This window comes from Xenopus tropicalis, chromosome 7, assembly GCF_000004195.4.
Source record: "Xenopus tropicalis strain Nigerian chromosome 7, UCB_Xtro_10.0, whole genome shotgun sequence".
NCBI classification, from domain to species: domain Eukaryota; kingdom Metazoa; phylum Chordata; class Amphibia; order Anura; family Pipidae; genus Xenopus; species Xenopus tropicalis.
The window spans coordinates 39,284,824-39,304,997 of record NC_030683.2 but is presented as its reverse complement, the minus strand read 5'-3'; the positions used below and the strand labels follow the sequence as shown (position 1 = coordinate 39,304,997).

The 20,174-nt window shown below is 38.7% G+C and overlaps 1 protein-coding gene across 33 annotated transcripts in view; it reads left to right on the top strand.

The window, feature by feature from the left end:
* sorbs1 (sorbin and SH3 domain containing 1) overlaps positions 1-13,243 on the top strand; it is a 202,451-nt gene extending 189,208 nt beyond the window's left edge. For 27 of the 33 annotated variants that reach the window (XM_012966789.3, XM_012966812.3, XM_012966813.3 and 24 more), the window contains 6 exons: positions 25-123; positions 2,864-2,962; positions 6,561-6,620; positions 7,207-7,265; positions 8,638-8,750; positions 10,647-13,243. In XM_012966789.3, coding sequence (XP_012822243.2) covers positions 25-123; positions 2,864-2,962; positions 6,561-6,620; positions 7,207-7,265; positions 8,638-8,750; positions 10,647-10,714 — 498 coding nt within the window. In that variant the 3' untranslated portion in view covers positions 10,715-13,243. Of the gene's footprint in view, positions 1-24; positions 124-2,863; positions 2,963-6,560; positions 6,621-7,074; positions 7,266-8,637; positions 8,751-10,646 lie in introns of all 33 variants that reach the window. The other 6 variants (XM_031906741.1, XM_031906752.1, XM_031906755.1 and 3 more) reach the window with 4 other exon arrangements.
* The last annotated feature ends 6,931 nt before the right edge of the window (positions 13,244-20,174 follow it).

The following is a 20,174-nucleotide window of genomic DNA, read 5'->3' as shown; positions in this document are numbered from 1 at the left end:
TGACTAGCGTTCTTTCCTTTAAAGACTGCCGACACAATATCTGTCTATCCTTATGTGCTGTCCTCTTGTCCTGTCACATACCAACCACCTCCCAGACTTAAAGGCAGGGTCATTTTGCCACAGGTAACGTGCTGTTAAATTTCTGCCCTGAGGCGCATACTAACCTGCATTGCCTGTGTCCCAGTGAAACACCCTCCCCTTCTATTGCATGCACTGCCTGCCACTGAGTACTTGTTGTGCACATTGATTGGGCATGTAAAGTCTTGCAACGGAACTTTTCATTTGTAGCCTGTGAAATCATATGCAAGTCATAGGTTGTGGTATGAACAGTGCCTATATTGTATTCCTAAATATATTGCAAACATGATTTCAGTAAGTCAACATGACTGTAGCAGCAATAGTTAACCCTCAGAATTCTCATGCTTTTGTTGAATCACAACTTTGCAATCCTCTGTCGCTTATTCAGTAACAAATAAACTGCAAAAAGCTTGTTCCTGCTTTAAAGAAAAGTAGTTGGATTGTAAATTGGACAACCCTATTATGTAAATAGGGAATATTTTCCCTTTAAGTACATATAAAAAATTCTGTTTGATTAGGAATATCAGATTATTGTTAGGGATGCTGGGAGTTCAATATGTGTGTAAATCAATATTGTTACTGGCCCTGTGCTTAGGTAGAAATTGCTGGAAATACAGTGCAGATCCAGTATTATTTTCATATCACTACCAATAATAAGTAGCACTGTACACTGTGAGGCCATGCCCCAAAGAACCAAATTCTACATTTTGTCTGACTACAAAGGCATCGTCACACCAGTTGAAACAGACACCGAACCCACAGCAATTTGAGTCCAAGTTAAGTGACTTAATTACCCTCCCCCTTTAATCAGTCAAAGCATTTTTTTTAAATATGGCATGCTATCCCTTTATTTTACCTGTCCACTACTCAGTTGCATTGGCCTTTAACCTTAAAAAAATAAAATAAACAACAAATACCTGTTTAGGTATTCCTATTAATAATATTGGCATCAAATACCAATTTTCATGCTGGGCTAGTGAAATACCTCCCATCTAGCAGCCTTTTTGCCAGGCAACATATTTATGGTAGTGAACTAGTTATTGACTAAATGTTTGCAGGTGGATTATACTAAAAGGATATTTAAATATATAGACATCTTTGTAGGCTTTTGGAAAGTTGGGGCTGATGCTGTGCTCACTCCAGGTATTAGCCAGACAGGCTTTTGGCAAGGCCCCCCCCATACATGCGCTAATAAGCTGCTGGCTGGATGTGGAGATGCCAGGTCACCATCAGCTTCTGTTAATTTTCCCTATATGAAGTGAAATATATGACACAGTAATGAGTAAATATAGGCGAAGGGGAATATATTTGGATTTAGTGCTTTACTGTTGGTTAGTGCAATTCACATGTGTGGACATGCTCATAGATTTCCTGCTAGTTTAGAATTGGAAGCTGATTACACAGCTTATGGTACATACTGACTATCCTATCACTTCAATAAGATAGCTGAACAGGCCAGGGCCATTTTAATAAATGGGTATTTACCAAGGGCCCACTAGGACTGGGGCACTTTTGAGTGTTTCCCAAAAATGGCAGATCCCTCACTTGTTTTAGCTGAATGTTCTGCGACATGACCAAATTATTTTGTTTTCTTTTCATTTCTTTATTGTTTTATTTTCTTTTGGGAAATAAAAATCAATAAGGACATTGCAGGCAGAGAAGCCTATATTTATAGCTATTTAGCTGTAGCTATCTTTTTCAGCCTTTGTTATTTGTAAAAGCTTTTGGCTGGGATATGTCAGAATTTGCCAAATGATAAGTCATTTCCAAATTATACCTAAAGTTAATTCTATTTCTAATTAATTCATTTGTAATTAGTAATTGTTACTCTTACAAGGTACACATTAGGGCATATGGCTGTGCCAAAAACATTTGCAGATGTCCTATAGGTATTGCATTGTCATCTGTCCCTGCTGAGAAGCTCTGGGCAGCATTTAATGTGTTTCTCTTGTTAGTAGTACACTGTGCGGTCTACTACTATGTTGGTTATGCTCTTCTCCTGCTGATAACAGGCCATCCTAGGAAAGACCATGGAAATAAGGAGGCAAAATTATTGTCGAAATAAATATCAGGCTAATGTGATTAATTTGCCTGAGGACCAAACAATCAAATTACAACAACAAGAGTACCGGCCATTGGAGCGAGGACCACATAAGTGCGCTGCCCCATACACAGGCAAATAAACTGCTGAATTGGTTTGAAGGGTCCAAATTGACAGCTTAAATCTGCCTGTGTATGGCCAGTTTTAGACAGATATAGGGGAAATAAGGCAAACTTGGGGGAATCAAATAGGCAATGCTGAAGAGATTCAGTATTATCTAATCCCAAATCGCTGACCACTTTTCTAGAAAGACCACACTTATAATTGCTTTATCTTATTTACTTAACTCATTACTTGTCTCATCTTTATATGCTTTCACTTTATATTGTATATTATGAGGAATTTGATGTTATTACCCGCAGGAAATGTTAGCAGTTAAAGTTCAGCATTTACGTCAGTGCTACAATCTGGCTGCCCCTGATCTAATTATTGGCTAACACATCTGATTGTTACTGTACAATAGCTGTGATACAGCGGGATACATTTCCATGTCTATTCTTGCATGTGCTGTTTTATAGATTTGAACCTGGCAGTGTGTATAAGTAGGTATAAATATAGTAGTGCAATGTGACCTCTGTTTGGCATGACTCCTTGTATGCTGTGATTTCTGATTTTCTTAATTGTGCTGACATTATTCATCCCATTCTCATTCTATTTTCTTTTTCATTTACATCATTCCATTAGCCTTGCAGATCTGATGGTGAACAGACAGGAAGGGAGTCCAAAAGTCCTGTAATGATTACAGGCTCCCCGGTTAATACCCTCAACTCAGATTCTGTTGTGGTAAGCCCATGCAAATAACTATTCTAGGATTTAAGCTATAAAATAAAACATACACTACAAGCCCGGATTCAAATATTTATTTCCTTCTAATTCTTCTGTACTGGTTAACAGTAAAACAAATGTATTTTGATTTATTAAATTATTGTTCAATACATAGACAATTAAAAAATATTAGTAAATGATTGGCAAACCTCTTAAAGGGGATGTTCACCTTCAGACAATTGTATGAATTTGACGAGCCCCTATCGGGAAAAAAACATTTTTGTAATTCATCTTTATTAGTATTTTGTTAATCTGATTGGCTGAATCTTTCCAGCCATAGAGCCTTATAGAGAGAGCAGATCAGTGAGAGTTTTAGCAGTGCTGATCCTAGTCGGTAGTTTCAAAATGAAACATTTTAAATAAAGATGTTTACAAAAATGTTTTTTCTGACACGGGCTGTTCAAATTTGAACTTTTGTCTGAAGGTGAAGATCCCCTTTAACATTCTCAGCTGGAAAATGTAGGCCATGTCCCTGATTTAACTTGTGCACAGCCATTAATGCCTACAGGTGCCCCAAGCCAGCCTTGTTTTAGGGTAATCCCTGGCCCAGTTGACAGCCCCAGCATTGTCCTCTTGTAAAGTAGACCATTGTATACAAGCCTATGGAGTGTCCATAAAACAAAGCAGATCCTTCATGCCTGAGTACTAAATCAAAATAAAATATAATGCAGCTCAGGTTTACTTTAAAGTTGCCATGTGTCTGTGCAATTAGGAGGCAGTTTGTAGGTCACCTTTTACATTTTGTATAGTATGCTACTATAGCTTAGTAATATGGCATATAGCATAGTTGGAAAACCAAAGATTTAAATGGAACCAAGGATTGACATATGTCCCAGTCAGGATGAAGATCCCATCATATCTATCTACATTCAGAATTAACTGGTAGTGTATCAGGGTTTCAGTAGTTTGTTTGACCCTATAAAATCATCTTTAGTGATGAGCAAAATTTTTAGTAATTTTTCACAGCTAAAAACACCCATAGACTGCAGTGGCTGCAAGAAAAAAAAAGTTGTGCAGTTGCCATTCACTTCAATGCGTAAATTTTTTGGCAAAGTGAAACAGGACAGATTCACTCATTACTAATCATCAGCAATTAATTTCCTCAAATAGGTGGGTGGCAGATGTTCCACCTTCCAATTTCATAATTTCCCAGCTAGGTATAATCATCCTATTTTCAGCAGGAGCTAAGTCCATTCTCTGATCTTTTATCTTCCCAAATGATTAAAATTCTTTTAAAATACTATAATAAAATCCCGGTGACGAAGGGTGATAATATCATAATATGTAACATCTGTCCCTTACAAGATAAGATAAACTGTCTAGTCTTACAACTCTGTTCGTCTTCAATTGGTATCATGTCTCATTTTCAGCTTTTAATTAAACATCAGTTCATTGTAAAATTTCATTTTATGTTTTCATTGCCATTGTGTATTCTTGTGATTATATCTATATATGAAATAAAAATTATTTAAGAATGGTATAGGTATGGCGTATAATATCCAGAATGTTTGAGACCTGGGCTTTTCCACCTAATGGGTCTGTCCGTATTGGAACAACAGGACCTAATGGGGAACTGTTGCAAAAATAACAATTAGATAATGACTGGCTACATTGAGTTTTGTGTCAGAGTAATTCTGCTTTGTAAATTGTTTAGACAAAGGGAGCAAACAGGGACAGATTAATTCTTCCTTGGGACCTAGGCTGTGCCACACCCTCTCCCAAACTGGATAACATATTTCTGGATAATAAATCCCATAACTGTACTGAAAAGCAGCTTTTATATGTTTTATTTATAGTGAGTTAGTCAGGCACGGCACTGTTCTCTAGGTCATGCAAACACAAGGTTGTTTCCACTATTAAAACAATGCATGCAACATACAAAGAAGCCTATAAATTCTATGAGCAGCATGGAGGCAGTGTAAATACTTTAGAGATCCACATCTGGTTCATGAGCTTCGGGCTGGACGGTCCTGCTCTGCTGAAAAGTGATCTATAGCTATTCAGTTCTCCAGGCAAGGGTCCAGAGATCTGTTGAGAGAAACTATAAAGATCCTTGGCAGGCTCATTCTAATTTGTTGTTTTTTTTAACAGGGTAAAAAGTAGTCAATAGCTTATGTGACAATTTAGCAAACTTAGAATAACTTCAGACCTCAGCTAAAGTAAATATATACTTAGCTAATATTACCCATGGTAGAATAGTCTGTGCTTTCCCAATAGGAGTACACAGTGCAGCCTGCTAAATGCTCTATCCTGCAAGCATTTCTACACCCACATGTGAAAATTTAGTGTTCTATTGGGGTATGGAAGGATTCACCTATATATCAGTTTTAGGATTTGGGCCCCCACCCTAAATTACGATTTTTTCTTTAAAGGAGAAGGAAAGGCTAATTCACTTGGGGGTGCCAAAATATTAGGCACCCCCAAGTGACTTTAATCGCTTACCTTTTCTCCGGGTGGGTGCCACCGTTAGGAAAAACCGCACCAGCCCGGGGTAGCTGCAGCGAGCGCTTCCGTTTTCCGTGTTTCTTTTGCTGGCAAAATCCCTGGCCCGGCGCATGCGCATTAGAGTGAAAAGCTGACTTTGTTGTTAAAGCTCGGCTTTTCACTCTACTGCGCATGCACAATCGCGCCAACAAGGAAGAGGAAGCACTCGTTGCTACCCAGGGCTGTTTTTTCCTAACAGGGGCACCAGCCCGGGGTACAAGGTAAGCGATTAAAGTCACTTGGGGGTGCCTAACATTTTGACACCCCCAAGTGACTTAGCCTTTCCTTCTCCTTTAAAGGGGACCTGTTAACCAGACATCAAAACTGTATAATAAAATTCCTTTTTAGATTTAACATGAAACCCAAACTCCTTTTTTTCTTAACACATATATATATCCATTATAAAAGCATATAAAAATCCCAGCTGTCAATCAAATATTGCCTTTCCCGCCTTTATGCCTTAGGTGTAGAGGCAGGGCAGACAATTACTTTCACTTTCCATTCAGCACTCACTTCCCCCCTCTCTTCTCACCATCTAATTGCGTAGCCAGTGCATGGGGTGATACAAAGCTTACCCTAATAACAGTGCCCACAAAATGGCTCCTGGTAGATTTATATTATTTAAATAGTGATTGTTATTTTGCTTGACAAACACAAAAGAAAATAATTTGGAATTATTTCTTAGGGTTACAGGTCCCCTTTAAGAAATACTGACTATTCAAGTTTGTTCGTCACAGTTTTTCTCAAATTACTAGCTCGAATTTTAATAAATCGGCCCCTTAACGTACACTGTATCCAAAGCCTTTGCAGTTTCTTCTTAGTACCTTTATTTAAATAGGAATAATGTATTTATAACACTTCAAATAGATTATGTGTCATTCAGATTGATCCCTGGCCCAGTGGGGCTTTAAATTGAGTTTTGCCACAGCGTAACCCTCAATATTAACACCCAGTGTCCGAAACTTAAGGGTTTCCTGCAGGTTTTTTTTGTAGCAATGTCTGTCTTTATGTCTTAGTATAATCAAATAACCCTTGCTAAATGTGTCCCTTGTAATTTGCTTAATGACCGCAGCGTCCTCATCACACACTGAGCACAGGACCAGAGCTCACAGAGTCTGAAAAGAGCTATGTGGTAAGAGATTTGTGATCCGATGGCTATTGAGGGGTCACTGGTGCATAGGTTTGACTTCTGTCTGTGTTAACATGTGGATTTGGTCTCCTAATAATAACAATGTGCTTTCACTTGCTATGCCTTCCCTCTAACTTCTAACCATGTTAATGCATGAATTGACTGCTGCTCACCAAGTATTTCTTTGCTTGATTTCTGTTTGTTTTTAACAGTGATGTGCCAAGTGCATCCTGCTCTGCAGTTACGTCCGTCTCTGTACTAAACTCTACCTTATTCTGTATCTTGCCTGTCTTTCCATGCTTACCTGGATACACTCTGCACTCCAATCCATGGATTTAACCGGATCTACAACTGTTGTATTGTGGAATTATATGCTACAATCTGGAATGTCCCCATCTCTTCCTGTCCTTTATTTTCCTCTTGCTGACTGTCTAATGGTGGTGTGACCTGATGGCAGGAAGCTGTTTGCAATGAGATAATAAGCATTGCAGAGAAATCTGTCCGTTACTGCAGCACTATCTCTCATCCTTTTGACTATCGACACCAGGTTTCTTCCTATGACAATAAACAATGTTTAATCATTTCCCAGCAACCGCAAGCGCAACAGAGAAGGGACAGCCTAGAAAGGAGCCAGACGCCACAGGATGCGTAAGTGCTATTTTCTCATATTTTCAACAAACTTAACCAAATATCTGTTATTGAAAGGGATTCTGTTTGATTTTTATGGTGTACTTTTCATTTTTAAATTACACTGTTTACATAGCAAATTTTAATCTTGGCGCAACAAATGTATTTTTTTAGCTGTAATATTGGTGTGTATGCAGCCATCTCAGTGCATTGTGCCTGAGTCTGAGCATTCAGAAGGAGTCAGCACTGCACAATAGAACTGCTTTCAGACAAGCTATTGTCTCCTATTGTAACTGGAGGAGTCAGGACTTGGCTGAGCCAGACTTGGATTTTTACTATTGGGTGCTATTCTCATATGTACCATTAGGGTGGGAAATTTATAGCTCCCCTTTTGCAATGCATCTGACATGTCTTAGGCAAGCCAGAATTTGGGGGTGCTTTTCTTATGCAGTCTATAGGTAATATTAGATATTGGCCAAAACTGTTGAGAGATGGTACTGCAGTTTATTGCAATGATTAATTAAATGAAACCTCCCGTTGAGGTGTCAGGCCCTTTGGTTTAATCATGTATTTATAATTACATGTATTCCCTAATTACTACTTGTTTATATTCATTTTTTTGTATAAAAGAAAATACAGCTTTTAAAGAACAGTGACTTTTTTTTTTGGATTGGGGATAAAAATGCTTGTAAGAAAGTCTGATGTATTTGTGTGCTGTTTGATTTTTTGTGGTATGCAGAACAGCAAGATTGTAACAAAAGGCATTATGTCAGCATGCCTTAAATAACCCCTGACATAACCACTATTACTGAGCCATTCTTAGCATTGTGTCCTTTCCTGGCTTTCCAACATGACTTCATATTTTCCATTGATTGAAAAGACTGCATATCAGGACGCAAGCAAGATTAGTAGCCACACAGCCTGGAAATGTGTACGATATTCACACAGCTTCTAGGAGGAATGTCCAGCTAGCGGTGAGATCAGCTCCCTCTATTGTAGAAGGTTGCGCCCCTTCCTTAACAACTACCCCTTTTATTAACTAACTTTATTAACTCTACACAGTCAGGCCACATTATATTCAGACCAACACTCACACTTATTGGGTGCAAGAGCAATTTTTCACAGATTAATAATTTCAGTAAATAAATATGCCAGATAATCAGAGATGAAAAATCTATTTTAGTTATAATCTGTATAATGCACTGTGTGCATTAAATCTGAATATTTATGTGCTGCACAGTATATATAAGGGTAAATATCCCACATTCATACAGATGCTCAGTAGAATAATATATGTAAGTTTATCAATAAGTAGACATGTGGATATTTATAGCCTTTGTTGTGGAGCTCACTGTGTCATATTAAGTGAATATTTTAATTCTTTGCTGTCTAGATATACCTATCAGGCTTTGTATAGCTATGCACCCCAAAATGAGGATGAGTTGGAGCTCAGAGAAGGGGACATTGTTGATGTTATGGAAAAATGTGATGATGGCTGGTTTGTAGGTAAGTTCAGTGACCACCCTAAGATCTGTGTTTTATTTACTTAGCAGAAAATAATCTACATAGTTCCCTGGCTTTTTGATTTCTCCAACTTTTCTACTGAAATTGAGCTTTTGAATTATATCTGCATAAGTGGCTATATCTCATAGTAGTAATAGCTCATTTGTAAATTGTAAGCTCTTTTGGGCAGGGCCCTCTTCACCTCTTGTATCGGTTATTGATTGCTTTATATGTTACTCTGTATGTCCAATATATGAAACCCACTTATTGTACAGCACTGCAGAATATGTTGGTGCTTTATGAATTAATGTTAATAATCTGTCAGTTTATCAATGCAGTACCGAGTGAGATATTTTTTTTGCCTCCAGTCAGATAACTTTGGTGATATTTTCAGCTAAACCTCTATCACTTAATTTATCAAGCAAAATAACATATATAGAGTACACAAATAGTGTACCCATTTTTATCATATATTTTAAATTGCGAAAAAGCCACTTTTTATATTTATTTCTTTATTCAGAAAGCTCTGGGAAGGTCAGCACCCATAGATTCCATTTGAATCAAATACGGTTATCGGATCCCTTATCCGGAAACCCTTTATCCAGAAAGCTCTGAATTACAAAAAGCCAGTCTCCCATAGACTCCATTTTAATCAAATAATACAGAATTTTAAAACTTTCCTTTTTCTCTGTAGTAAAACAGTACTTTGTAATTGATCCAAACTAAGATATAAATATTTTATATTATTTTATTGATTTTTTTTAGTAGACTTTAGTATGGAGATCCAAATTATGGAAAGACCCCTTATCCAGAATACCCTTGGTCCTGAGCATTCTGGATAACGGGTCCCATACCTGTAATTCAAAATTGTAAAATGAATTTCCTTTTTCTCTGTCATAGTAATACTGTACCTTGTACTGGTGTGTAATCCGTTATCAAGAAACCTGTTTAAAGCTCCGAATTATGGGAAGACCATCTTCCATAGACTCCATTTTAATCAAATAATTAAACCATTTTTAAATTATTTTTTTCCTCTGTAATAATAAAACAGTTCCTTGTACTTGATCCCAACTAAGATATAATTAATCCTTACTGGAGGCAAAATAATTCCATTGTGTTTAATTAATGTTTAAATGATTTTTTAGTACACTTAAGAAATGGAGATCCAAATTACGGAAAGATCCCTTATCCAGAATGCCCCAGGCCCCAAGATTTCTGGATACAAGGTCCCTTACCTGTACTTGATCCCAACTAAGATATAATTAATCCCTAGACACCTTATCCAGAAAACAGTGTATACCTGTGTAAAAATGATATTGCATATATACTGTATAATTGTGTATTAAAAAAAATATAGCTGAATAAATGATACAGCCACAAATCCTTTTCATTACAGACCGGTATACTGAAGCCTGGTCATCTCTGTAATATAAAACAGAGTGTTTTCCATTGTGCCCCTAATTTAGAAAATTATAATTTGTTCTGTTCCTGGCCTGTTTTAATGGCTCTGATGTAGCTGTTCTAACAGCATAATTTTGGCAAACCAGGTCCCTGTACTTAACCCCTAAACATATCCGGTAAGTAAAAACGCTCACTCCACACGTATAGTTAATACCTGGAGCAGCTAACTAAAATGTCCTGGTCACATGATATGATCACAGAGCTCCCCCATTGATGTGCATGTAGTGGAGACTATCCTTTTAATTCAGAAGGGCAGAAAAATGCTTTTTGCTGGCCAAATTAACATTGAAACATGGTGGTAGCTGCTAAAGGTTGTTTTTGGGGACCATGTTTATGCATTAGTACTATAGTAAATCTCATCTGTGTTTATATATAAAAAAAACAGCTGCCTTATATCAGTATAAGCTTGCTAATGTTCTGTTTTTACCACCTTTCTAGGTACTTCTAGAAGAACCAAACTCTTTGGTACTTTTCCAGGCAATTACGTAAAACTAGTATTTTATTAAAGAAGATGGTGTTCAGAATTGCTGGGTAACATCCATCCGGAGGCTTGCTTGTGGGAATGATGCTAACCAAAAGCCTTTGCTGAATGTATTAGATAAAGTTATTTATAGAGGTATATGGTTTACACATGTCAGTTCTGGGTTTAAGAAGTGGCCCTCTGATTCCTTTATATATGATGAAGTTAAGACATATTTCTTAAAATTTATATTGAACTTGTTGCCTTGGAAACATTTTATTTAAGTTCTAAATTTAAATATCACTTTTATTTTTATTTCAAACATTTTAATCAAAACGAGGAAAGACATATTTTTTTATATTCATTTCAGCTGTTACATTTGTATATTTAACAGCCTAAATGAGACAGTGAGAGGCAACAGAGAATAGTTATTTTTCAGGAAAACAAGATAAGCCCCCTGAGCTAAATACATTGGTTCGTGTATGCCCTTCTACAGCCCCTCAGCTGTGTTGGGGTATAACCCTCCCCCCCCCCTTAGATTGAAGCTGTTTTATTTCAGTAGTAGCAGAAGAGTGCAGACATTGGTCAGCCAGCTCTTACCAACTGTTATAAACTAATTACTGAGCAATCAAAATTGATGTGATTTTTTTTTTACATGGCAGGAAAAATGATATGGTACAATATATGACATTGTAATCGTCTATAGGAAATTCTGTGTACTATAGATAACATTCATGCACAAAACCATGGGGAAAAAACTATTTTCAGGCATTGTTCATAATGGTGCTCTAAATGCTCAAATGCGCCATCAGTGTTAATGGGAGTCCGTTGCCTTTATTGCTATCTGAACAGTTATAAGGGTGAAGACACACAGAGCTACTAGAAGCAGCTACTTGTCGAGGTTACTAAAATAGACAATGCTGATCATGTACTAATAATTGTCTCTACGTGTGTTTTAGCAGAGGCAATTCTCATTATTGTCTATGGCAGGGTATTTTCTGGCATTTAGAAGCCATGACAAGTAGCTGTTACTAAGTAGCTCTTTATGTCTTCACTCTAAAATAAAGATTATTATAAGGTGATTGCTATAAGAAGTAGTTGCTGTATTTGCAAATTAGAGGGGTGGTGGTACCCATTCTGTTTTGAGACAAAAGGCCATTGATTGCAAATATCTCCATAATAGTGACAATGCATAATTCTGGTTGGCCCCGGACACTCCTTTGCTAGAAGCACTGCTTTTGTGCCTTGAGTGCACGTAGGGGCCCTTATTCTATGATTATCACTTAGTTGGTGCCTCTCTTATAATCTTTGCATATCATCTAAATTGCCTAAGGGACAGATACGGTAATATAAACTGAAATAGAAGGTTTTCCCTTTGTTGCTCTTTCCTTTAGCATGAGAGCTCCTACAGTAAGAGCTTGTTGCTCTTTCCTTTAGCATGAGAGCTCCTACAGTAAGAGCTTGAACTCTATGGATGTAAGTTTGTTATCAGAACACTTCACCCTCTGGATGAGGCACAAGCCCAGCATATAACCAATAAGATCACTAGCTGGGTGTCCAGTCAGAGGAGACCACCTGAAAAAGGCCACCTTATAAAATGTAATAGATATATATATGTGTGATAAACTGAGAAACTCAAGACATAATAGAAAAAGGCCGTGTTTCAAATCAGAAATGATTAGAATGATCCTGTTATTGCCAAACTGGGCTCCACTTTTTTACAAAAAAGATGATGATGCAAGAAAGTATAATCTTTATAATCTGCCTATCAAAGCAATCTCCCAAACTGTAAACACCTGTAAAATAAACACATTTATGAAAAAAAAAAAAAAAAGTGAGGGCAACATTGTAAGTTTATAGCTTATGGTCATAAAAGAAAAAAAAAAAAAAAAGATTGAGAATGTTCTTTTGTCATAACAAGATATATTTAATATAAGATGACTATTTTTTTGCTATTGCTTTTATACAGATTTATTAACAATTGCAGCTGCGTTGGCATGACTAGCAATATGTTTTGATATATTACCCATGTTACTGGTATTAAAGTTTTTTTTTTTCTTTTTCCATGTACACAGTACATCCACATTACAAATGGTTCATAAGAGACAAACTGTAAATATGTATATTTGACTTTGTAAAGAACATGTATGTTGTATCTTGTATAGAAAAAAAGAGTAATTTAAGTGGACTGATGGATAGAGAAAAGCATAAAATTCAGGAAAACGAAGTCTTGAATTTAATTTAATGAACGATTTTGTTAACGACACAAGGAAAAGTTAAGCACAGAATCATTGGACACATGAGGAAATGACACTGAACACCTTTTAGCAAACATATCCATTGTTTTATTAATGTTTTTTTCTTTCAACAGAATTTTTAGCCACCATATTTAGAGTTATGTTACCATTTGGCTAATTCACAATAATGCTTTCCTTACCCAACCGTATAATCCAATACACTTTAACAGCATTGTTCAGTTATCACCATACCAGTCACTTTTCAAGTTATGTTGTGTTGTTTTCATATTGCAGTGCATTATATTTTGAAGCCTAATAAATTAAAGCATTGAATAATTGTTGCCTTTTGTCCTGTATTTCCAAAAATATCCCTGGGGTACAGGTACAGAATCACTGGAAGTTGATTATGAAGTATACCAGTATAAAAAATATAATGCAGGTTCATTCAGGGTATTGGTTCTGTGCAAAGGTCTCTTGGATGCTCTGCTCTTAATGTTTGAAATGAATATGATTGCTCCATTTTTCTGGAAAAAATACCGGCCTTTTTCCCTATTAATAATATTGAATTGGAATCATCAATTTCAAGCAGCAGTATATGTAGGATTGAGGGATATGGGTGAATAGGGACTGATTTAGGAAAGTAATAGTGACTGGGGGAAACAGAGCAGGCAAACACATTGCCCCTTGGCTTCTAGTTTCACCCTTGGGTAGAAGACATTTAGGATCATTGGCAAGTTCCATAAACAAATAAATGCTAAATCAAATCTAGAAATCCATTTTGCTTCTGTGAAGAGTAAGTGCATGCTTTTGGTTCGGGAAAGAAGACAGTGGGAGGGCCACCAAAGTTGATGGGGCCACTCCTACCTTGACACAAGGTTAGAACCTACCAGGGTGTAACTTAGGATAACTTTCAGAGGCTATTGCTCCCATGCCTGAAAAGACCGACACAGAAGGGGGAGCTTCCAGGAGTTGTCCTGAAAGAATGGGAGCAAGACTATATGGCCACAGAATACATCTCTGACTCACTGTGGTCTTTGGATAATGCAAAAGTCTGCCAAGCTTGTATGATATCTGAATGGGCCTTGATCAGACACTGACTGTGGGGCTAATATATGGCCATAAACGGCTCACTTCATAAAAAGGCAGCCCAGGTCTGTCTGCGTACAGGTACCTCAGTACTGCTGGTTTATTTGAAATCTGCCCTATGTGCTTACTCTCAGGTAGATGCCCGAACACAGATTTTCCCACAAACTTGATGAAAAGCTTTAAGCAAAATTATTTTATAAGGCTGAAGTACAACTTTTTGTGTTTTTAGGGTGTAGTATAATCTCATACTGTTAAATTAAATTAGGCTATATAACACTCTATTATTGGATTTAACCTATTGGATTTAAGCTACTTAGAGCCCTCTCCTTTAGGGCAAAGACATATGGGGCAATTAGTCGCTGTGACTTTTAAAAAAGGCAGTTGAGGCGTCTAATCATGATGACTTTCCCACCACAAGCCACTGTAAAAGTTGCTGTGACTAATCGCGTGTGGTTTTCACGCATGTCTTTGCCCTTAATGGCCTTTTGATGTCCGATATCAGAAAAAATTATTTCCTTCTATGTAAAAATAAAACAGTACCTTGCAGTTAATCCCAACTAAAGGTAGCCATACACAGGCCGATTGTAGCTGCTGATATCAGTCCCTTAGACTGATTCTGCAGCTTATCGGCCCGTGTAGGGGCAGCAAAGACGGGCCTGTACGACCGACATCTGGCCTGAAATCAGCCAGATATTGATTGGGCAGGTTAAAAAATTCAGTTGGATTGGGGGCCACATTGCGCCCATTGCTCCCTGGGGCCAAATGATTGAATTAGCCTAAATTTGCCTGATATCGCCCACCCGTAGGTGGGGATATCGGGAGAAGATCTGCTCGCTTGGCGACCTCGCCAGGTGAGCGGATCTTTACGTGTATGGCCACCTTAAGACTGGCCACCTTAATCTTTACGTGTATGGCCACCTTAATCTAGCCACTTTAAGATTAGGTCTGCTAAAAAATCACCCCAATGGATTTAAAGTTTGGAGAGCCAAATTATAGAAAGACCCATTATGTGATAACCCCAGGTTGCAAGCATTCTGGATAACAGGTCCTATACATGTATATGTTTCACAGGTAAATACTGTAGAATTCACCCACTTGTTGCACAAGATGCTACTAGAGACAGTAACAGCCATGGTAATGTTATTTAAAAGCCACAGTAGAAGTAACCACTGAAATGGTATAACAATTTTTGAGAAAAGGCTGGTTATGTTCTGTGCAATTCTTTGTGTTTTGTGATTCTGTATTAAAGTTCAGAAGTGGAATATTTGAATGACAAAATAAAAATAAATAAAGCCAGGAAGAGCTTTATTTCCGGCTGGAGTTCACACTAATTATATGGGAGTAGTTCATAGCAGGGCTGGAACTAGGGGGAAGGCAGAAGAGGCACATTTCTAGGGCGCAATAGTAGTGGGCGCCAAGTACGTACCTCTTTCGCCTACCCCCAGTCTGAGCCTTTGTCCCCACACTGCACCTATGTCCCCCACACTGTTGCTGTATTATTTCTCTCTTTATCGTGGGTGTGCGTTCCATTTTGTGCATGCATGCTCATGCCCTCACATGTGCAGGGAGAGGGGTGGGCTGGCCAGCTTGGCCCGGCACTGGTTCAACATTTTACTCAAACTCAAATACAGGCATGAGATCTATTATGATGATGATTGAAGACTGGGGTTTTCTAGATAACGGACCTCTCCATTATTTGAAGCACCGTGCCGTAAGATCTATTATCCAGGATGATTGAAGACTGGGGTTTTCTAGATAACGGACCTCTCCATTATTTGAAGCACCGTGCCTTAAGGGTCCTAGAACCATTTACTCAGTAGGATTGTTACTATCAGTATGGATTAGGCAATGTTAGGCACCCCCAAGTGACTTTAATCGCTTACCTTTTACCCCGGGCTGGTGCCCCTGTTAGGAAAAAACTGCACCAGCCCGGGGACCTGTAGCGAGCACTTCCTTCTTACGTATGTCTTCTGCCGGCAAAATCCCTGGCCCCGCACATGCGCATTAGAGTGAAAAGCTGACATTTTTGTTAAAGTTCATCTTTTCACTCTACTGCACATGCGCAATGCGCCAACAAGGAAGAAGGAAACGCTCGCTGCAGGTACCCCGTGCTGGTGCTGTTCTCTCTTAACAGGGGCACCAGCCCGGGGTAAAAGGTAAGCGATTAAAGTCACTTGGGGGTGCCAAGTGACTTAATAGGCCCCAGTAAAGTCTTATTACCCTAGAGTACCCATCCTATACTCTAGAGAAGTCTTGTAAGAGCACTCTCTAGGAAAGTGAGATAGAAAAGGAAAGTAGCTGGAAGTATTCTTCCATGCAGGCCTCAGCATAGGGCCACGGTTAAGACATACAGTGGAGGAAATAATTATTTGACCCCTCACTGATTTTGTAAGTTTGTCCAATGACAAAGAAATGAAAAGTCTCAGAACAGTATCATTTCAATGGTAGGTTTATTTTAACAGTGGCAGATAGCACATCAAAAGGAAAATCGAAAAAATAACTTTAAATAAAAGATAGCAACTGATTTGCATTTCATTGAGTGAAATAAGTTTTTGAACCCTCTAACAAAAAAAGACTTAATACTTAGTGGAAAAACCCTTGTTTGCAAGCACAGAGGTCAAACGTTTCTTGTAATTGATGACCAAGTTTGCGCACATTTTAGGAGGAATGTTGGTCCACTCCTCTTTGCAGATCATCTCTAAATCCCTAAGGTTTCGAGGCTGTCTCTGTGCAACTCTGAGCTTGAGCTCCCTCCATAGGTTTTCTATTGGATTAAGGTCCGGAGACTGACTAGGCCACTCCATGACCTTAATGTGCTTCTTCTTGAGCCACTCCTTTGTTGCCTTTGCTGTATGTTTTGGGTTATTGTCGTGCTGGAACACCCATCCACGACCCATTTTCAGTTTCCTGGCAGAGGGAAGGAGGTTGTCGTTCAGGATTTCACGATACATGGCTCCGTCCATTTTCCCGTTAATGCGAATAAGTTGTCCTGTGCCCTTAGCAGAAAAACACCCCCAAAGCAAAATGTTTCCACCCCCATGCTTGACGGTGGGGACGGTGTTTTGGGGGTCATAGGCAGCATTTTTCTTCCTCCAAACACAGCGAGTTGAGTTAATGCCAAAGAGCTCTATTTTGGTCTCATCAGATCACAGCACCTTCTCCCAGTCACTCACAGAATCATTCAGGTGTTCATTGGCAAACTTCAGATGGGCCTGCACATGTGCCTTCTTGAGCAGGGGGACCTTGCGAGCCCTGCAGGATTTTAATCCATTGCGGTGTAATGTGTTTCCAATGGTTTTCTTGGTGACTGTGGTCCCTGCTAATTTGAGGTCATTAACTAACTCCTCCCGTGTAGTTCTAGGATGCTTTTTCACCTTTCTCAGAATCATTGACACCCCACGAGGTGAGATCTTGCGTGGAGTCCCAGAGCGAGGTCGATTGATGGTCATTTTGTGCTCCTTCCATTTTCGAACAATCGCACCAACAGTTGTCACCTTCTCTCCCAGCTTCTTGCTAATGGTTTTGTAGCCCATTCCAGCCTTGTGCAGGTCTACAATTTTGTCTCTGACATCCTTGGACAGCTCTTTGGTCTTTCCCATGTTGGAGAGTTTGGAGTCTGCTTGATTGATTGATTCTGTGGACAGGTGTCTTTTATACAGGTGACTAGTTAAGACAGGTGTCCTTAATGAGGTTGACTAATTGAGTAGAAGTGTCTAACCACTCTGTGGGAGCCAGAACTCTTAATGGTTGGTAGGGGTTCAAAAACTTATTTCACTCAATGAAATGCAAATCAGTTGCTATCTTTTATTTAAAGTTATTTTTTCGATTTTCCTTTTGATGTGCTATCTGCCACTGTTAAAATAAACCTACCATTGAAATGATACTGTTCTGAGACTTTTCATTTCTTTGTCATTGGACAAACTTACAAAATCAGTGAGGGGTCAAATAATTATTTCCTCCACTGTATGAGACAGGCAGTATCTAAACCCTGTTCCACAGTCGGTTGTAGGACTCTTAAATCTAGAGGTTATCAACCTGAGGACTGAGTTATCTATCCTGACTGCTTCCAAAGGGGTGCCAAGCTGACCAGGTGCATTTACCCAGCCCACACTCTAAAAGGAGGTGGGATAAACCACTGTGCATCCTCTCTTTGCTATCCTCAGAGTGCACTATCTGTATGTGAGTATATGCAATAACCCTGTTCATCCATTTGTCTCTGACAATAAATCTGTCTATAGTTCAATTGCAAAAACCTTCTGGCGTCCATCTTTGCTAATCTGCACTGCACACAGCTATAGTGAGTTGTAGTTCCTCTACACCCCAGCTCCGCAGGTCTCTTCCATATAGCGAAGGCCCATCCTGTTTGAGAGTCACATGTACCCCATGCTCTAACACCTACACCAGCCTGGGTTTTGACTATTTTATAGCCACATTGGGGTTACACACACAACACTTGCAATAAGGCAAAGGAGCTTACTGCATTTTTATACCTGTGTAAAACCACAAATTGAGTTATGAGTAATGGCTAGCATGCTATAAATTCTTCCAGTTGGCAGTTTATTGCTAAGACACAAGGAGTGTAAAGTAAATATTTTATTGAATATTATTTCTTGAAGAGTGTTCTTGAATTTTTCTCAGAGTGATAAAAAGGAAAATGTTTTTTAAGGGGGTACAAATTGCAAGTTTAGCCAGTAAATTAATAAACACCGCATGATATTAATGCAAATGTGATAAGCCAGTAGCTACAAAAGCATTATTATAGGGAATAATATATCCCTACTGTAACTTACAAAGATATTAGAAGTCACCAAATAGTTCTGTGACTCTATAAAAGTCATTTTTATGGGTTATAGAACAAGTACAACCCCTCATGCCCCATCAGTCTGTTCAGCCCACTGGCCAATCAGTGAAATAGCCCACAGGGCCGTTTGTTCAGGGCTGCCTTTTGTTTTCTGTGGGCAGGAATTTCCTGCACTGTCGATGCCTCAGGCCCTAGCTGTTACACACAGCATTTTTTGCAAGTGAAGAACACTCCAATCTGGCCAGCTACTACTCCCCTACTTTGCCGCTACATTCATGACATATTTTGTTGCTGTCTGTGTTACATTTGGCTCATCCACCCTTTCTATTGCAAATAGAGGTGATAGCCCCAAACACTATGGCTGTACCCAAAACAAAATTGCAAAAATATATACTTTTTTCAGTTGTTGGCCATCTGCCCAATGAAATTGGGTCATTTCGAAATATTGGAGGCCTACAAAAGCTAATTGCGTCAAGGAACATGATGTCTACCTAAAAGGTGTAAAAGATGCTGAGTTTGGTAATGGGAGTCCATTTGCCTGGGTACAGGCCCTACTTCCAATTGAACCAATGACTCTTGCAACATTTCATAGTTTTGCAGAACGACTCAGTAGTGCATTTGGACAAACACAAAACATGTTTGAGAATGTACAGAATAAAAGCACAGCTTCAATATAAACAAAGTTGTGTAGCATTTAATAGATAATAAAACCTAGACTTGTGTCATTGAGGTAACAGTTTGAACAGGCTATGCCAAAGGAGATAGATTAATATGATCATTACCCATGATTCCTGCAGCCTATGCTATTTGAACTTTTTTAGTGTAGACTAGGTGCCATCCATGTGCTAAATGCTAAAGCAGTCTGTTAAGACTCCAGCATTAATTTAGTTATTACTATTGCATTTACCTAGAACTTTATTCTAGAGTTGGAACCATAAAGAGTTTCCCTATCGTTCAGAAAACTAAAACTATTACTAGTCTTATTTCCAGTGAATACATTTTACAAAATATGCTTCAACTATTTCAAATAGGTAACCCCAAATTTGCCTGACTAAAGTATCTAAGCCCATGTACAGTAACTGAAATCTGACCCTGGCATAAGCAGCCCAAAGCTGTACATTGGCTGATACAGATACTACTAATGACATTACGACTTTGCCTATTGTTTATGTAGGGTCCTTATCTCCCTCTGGGTTGTGAGGAAACCCCATATTGAATGAAAGTGGCCAAACACCCCCAGCCCCTCGTCCCGATTCCCATGAGCCTTTACAAGGTGCGGCGGGAGCGCTCGGTAGTTTGCTGCACAGGGCAGAGGTGTGGGCGGGAAAGAATGTAACATTGTGCAAACATTCCCGGAGTTTGGGATCCCTGCTCTTCCATAC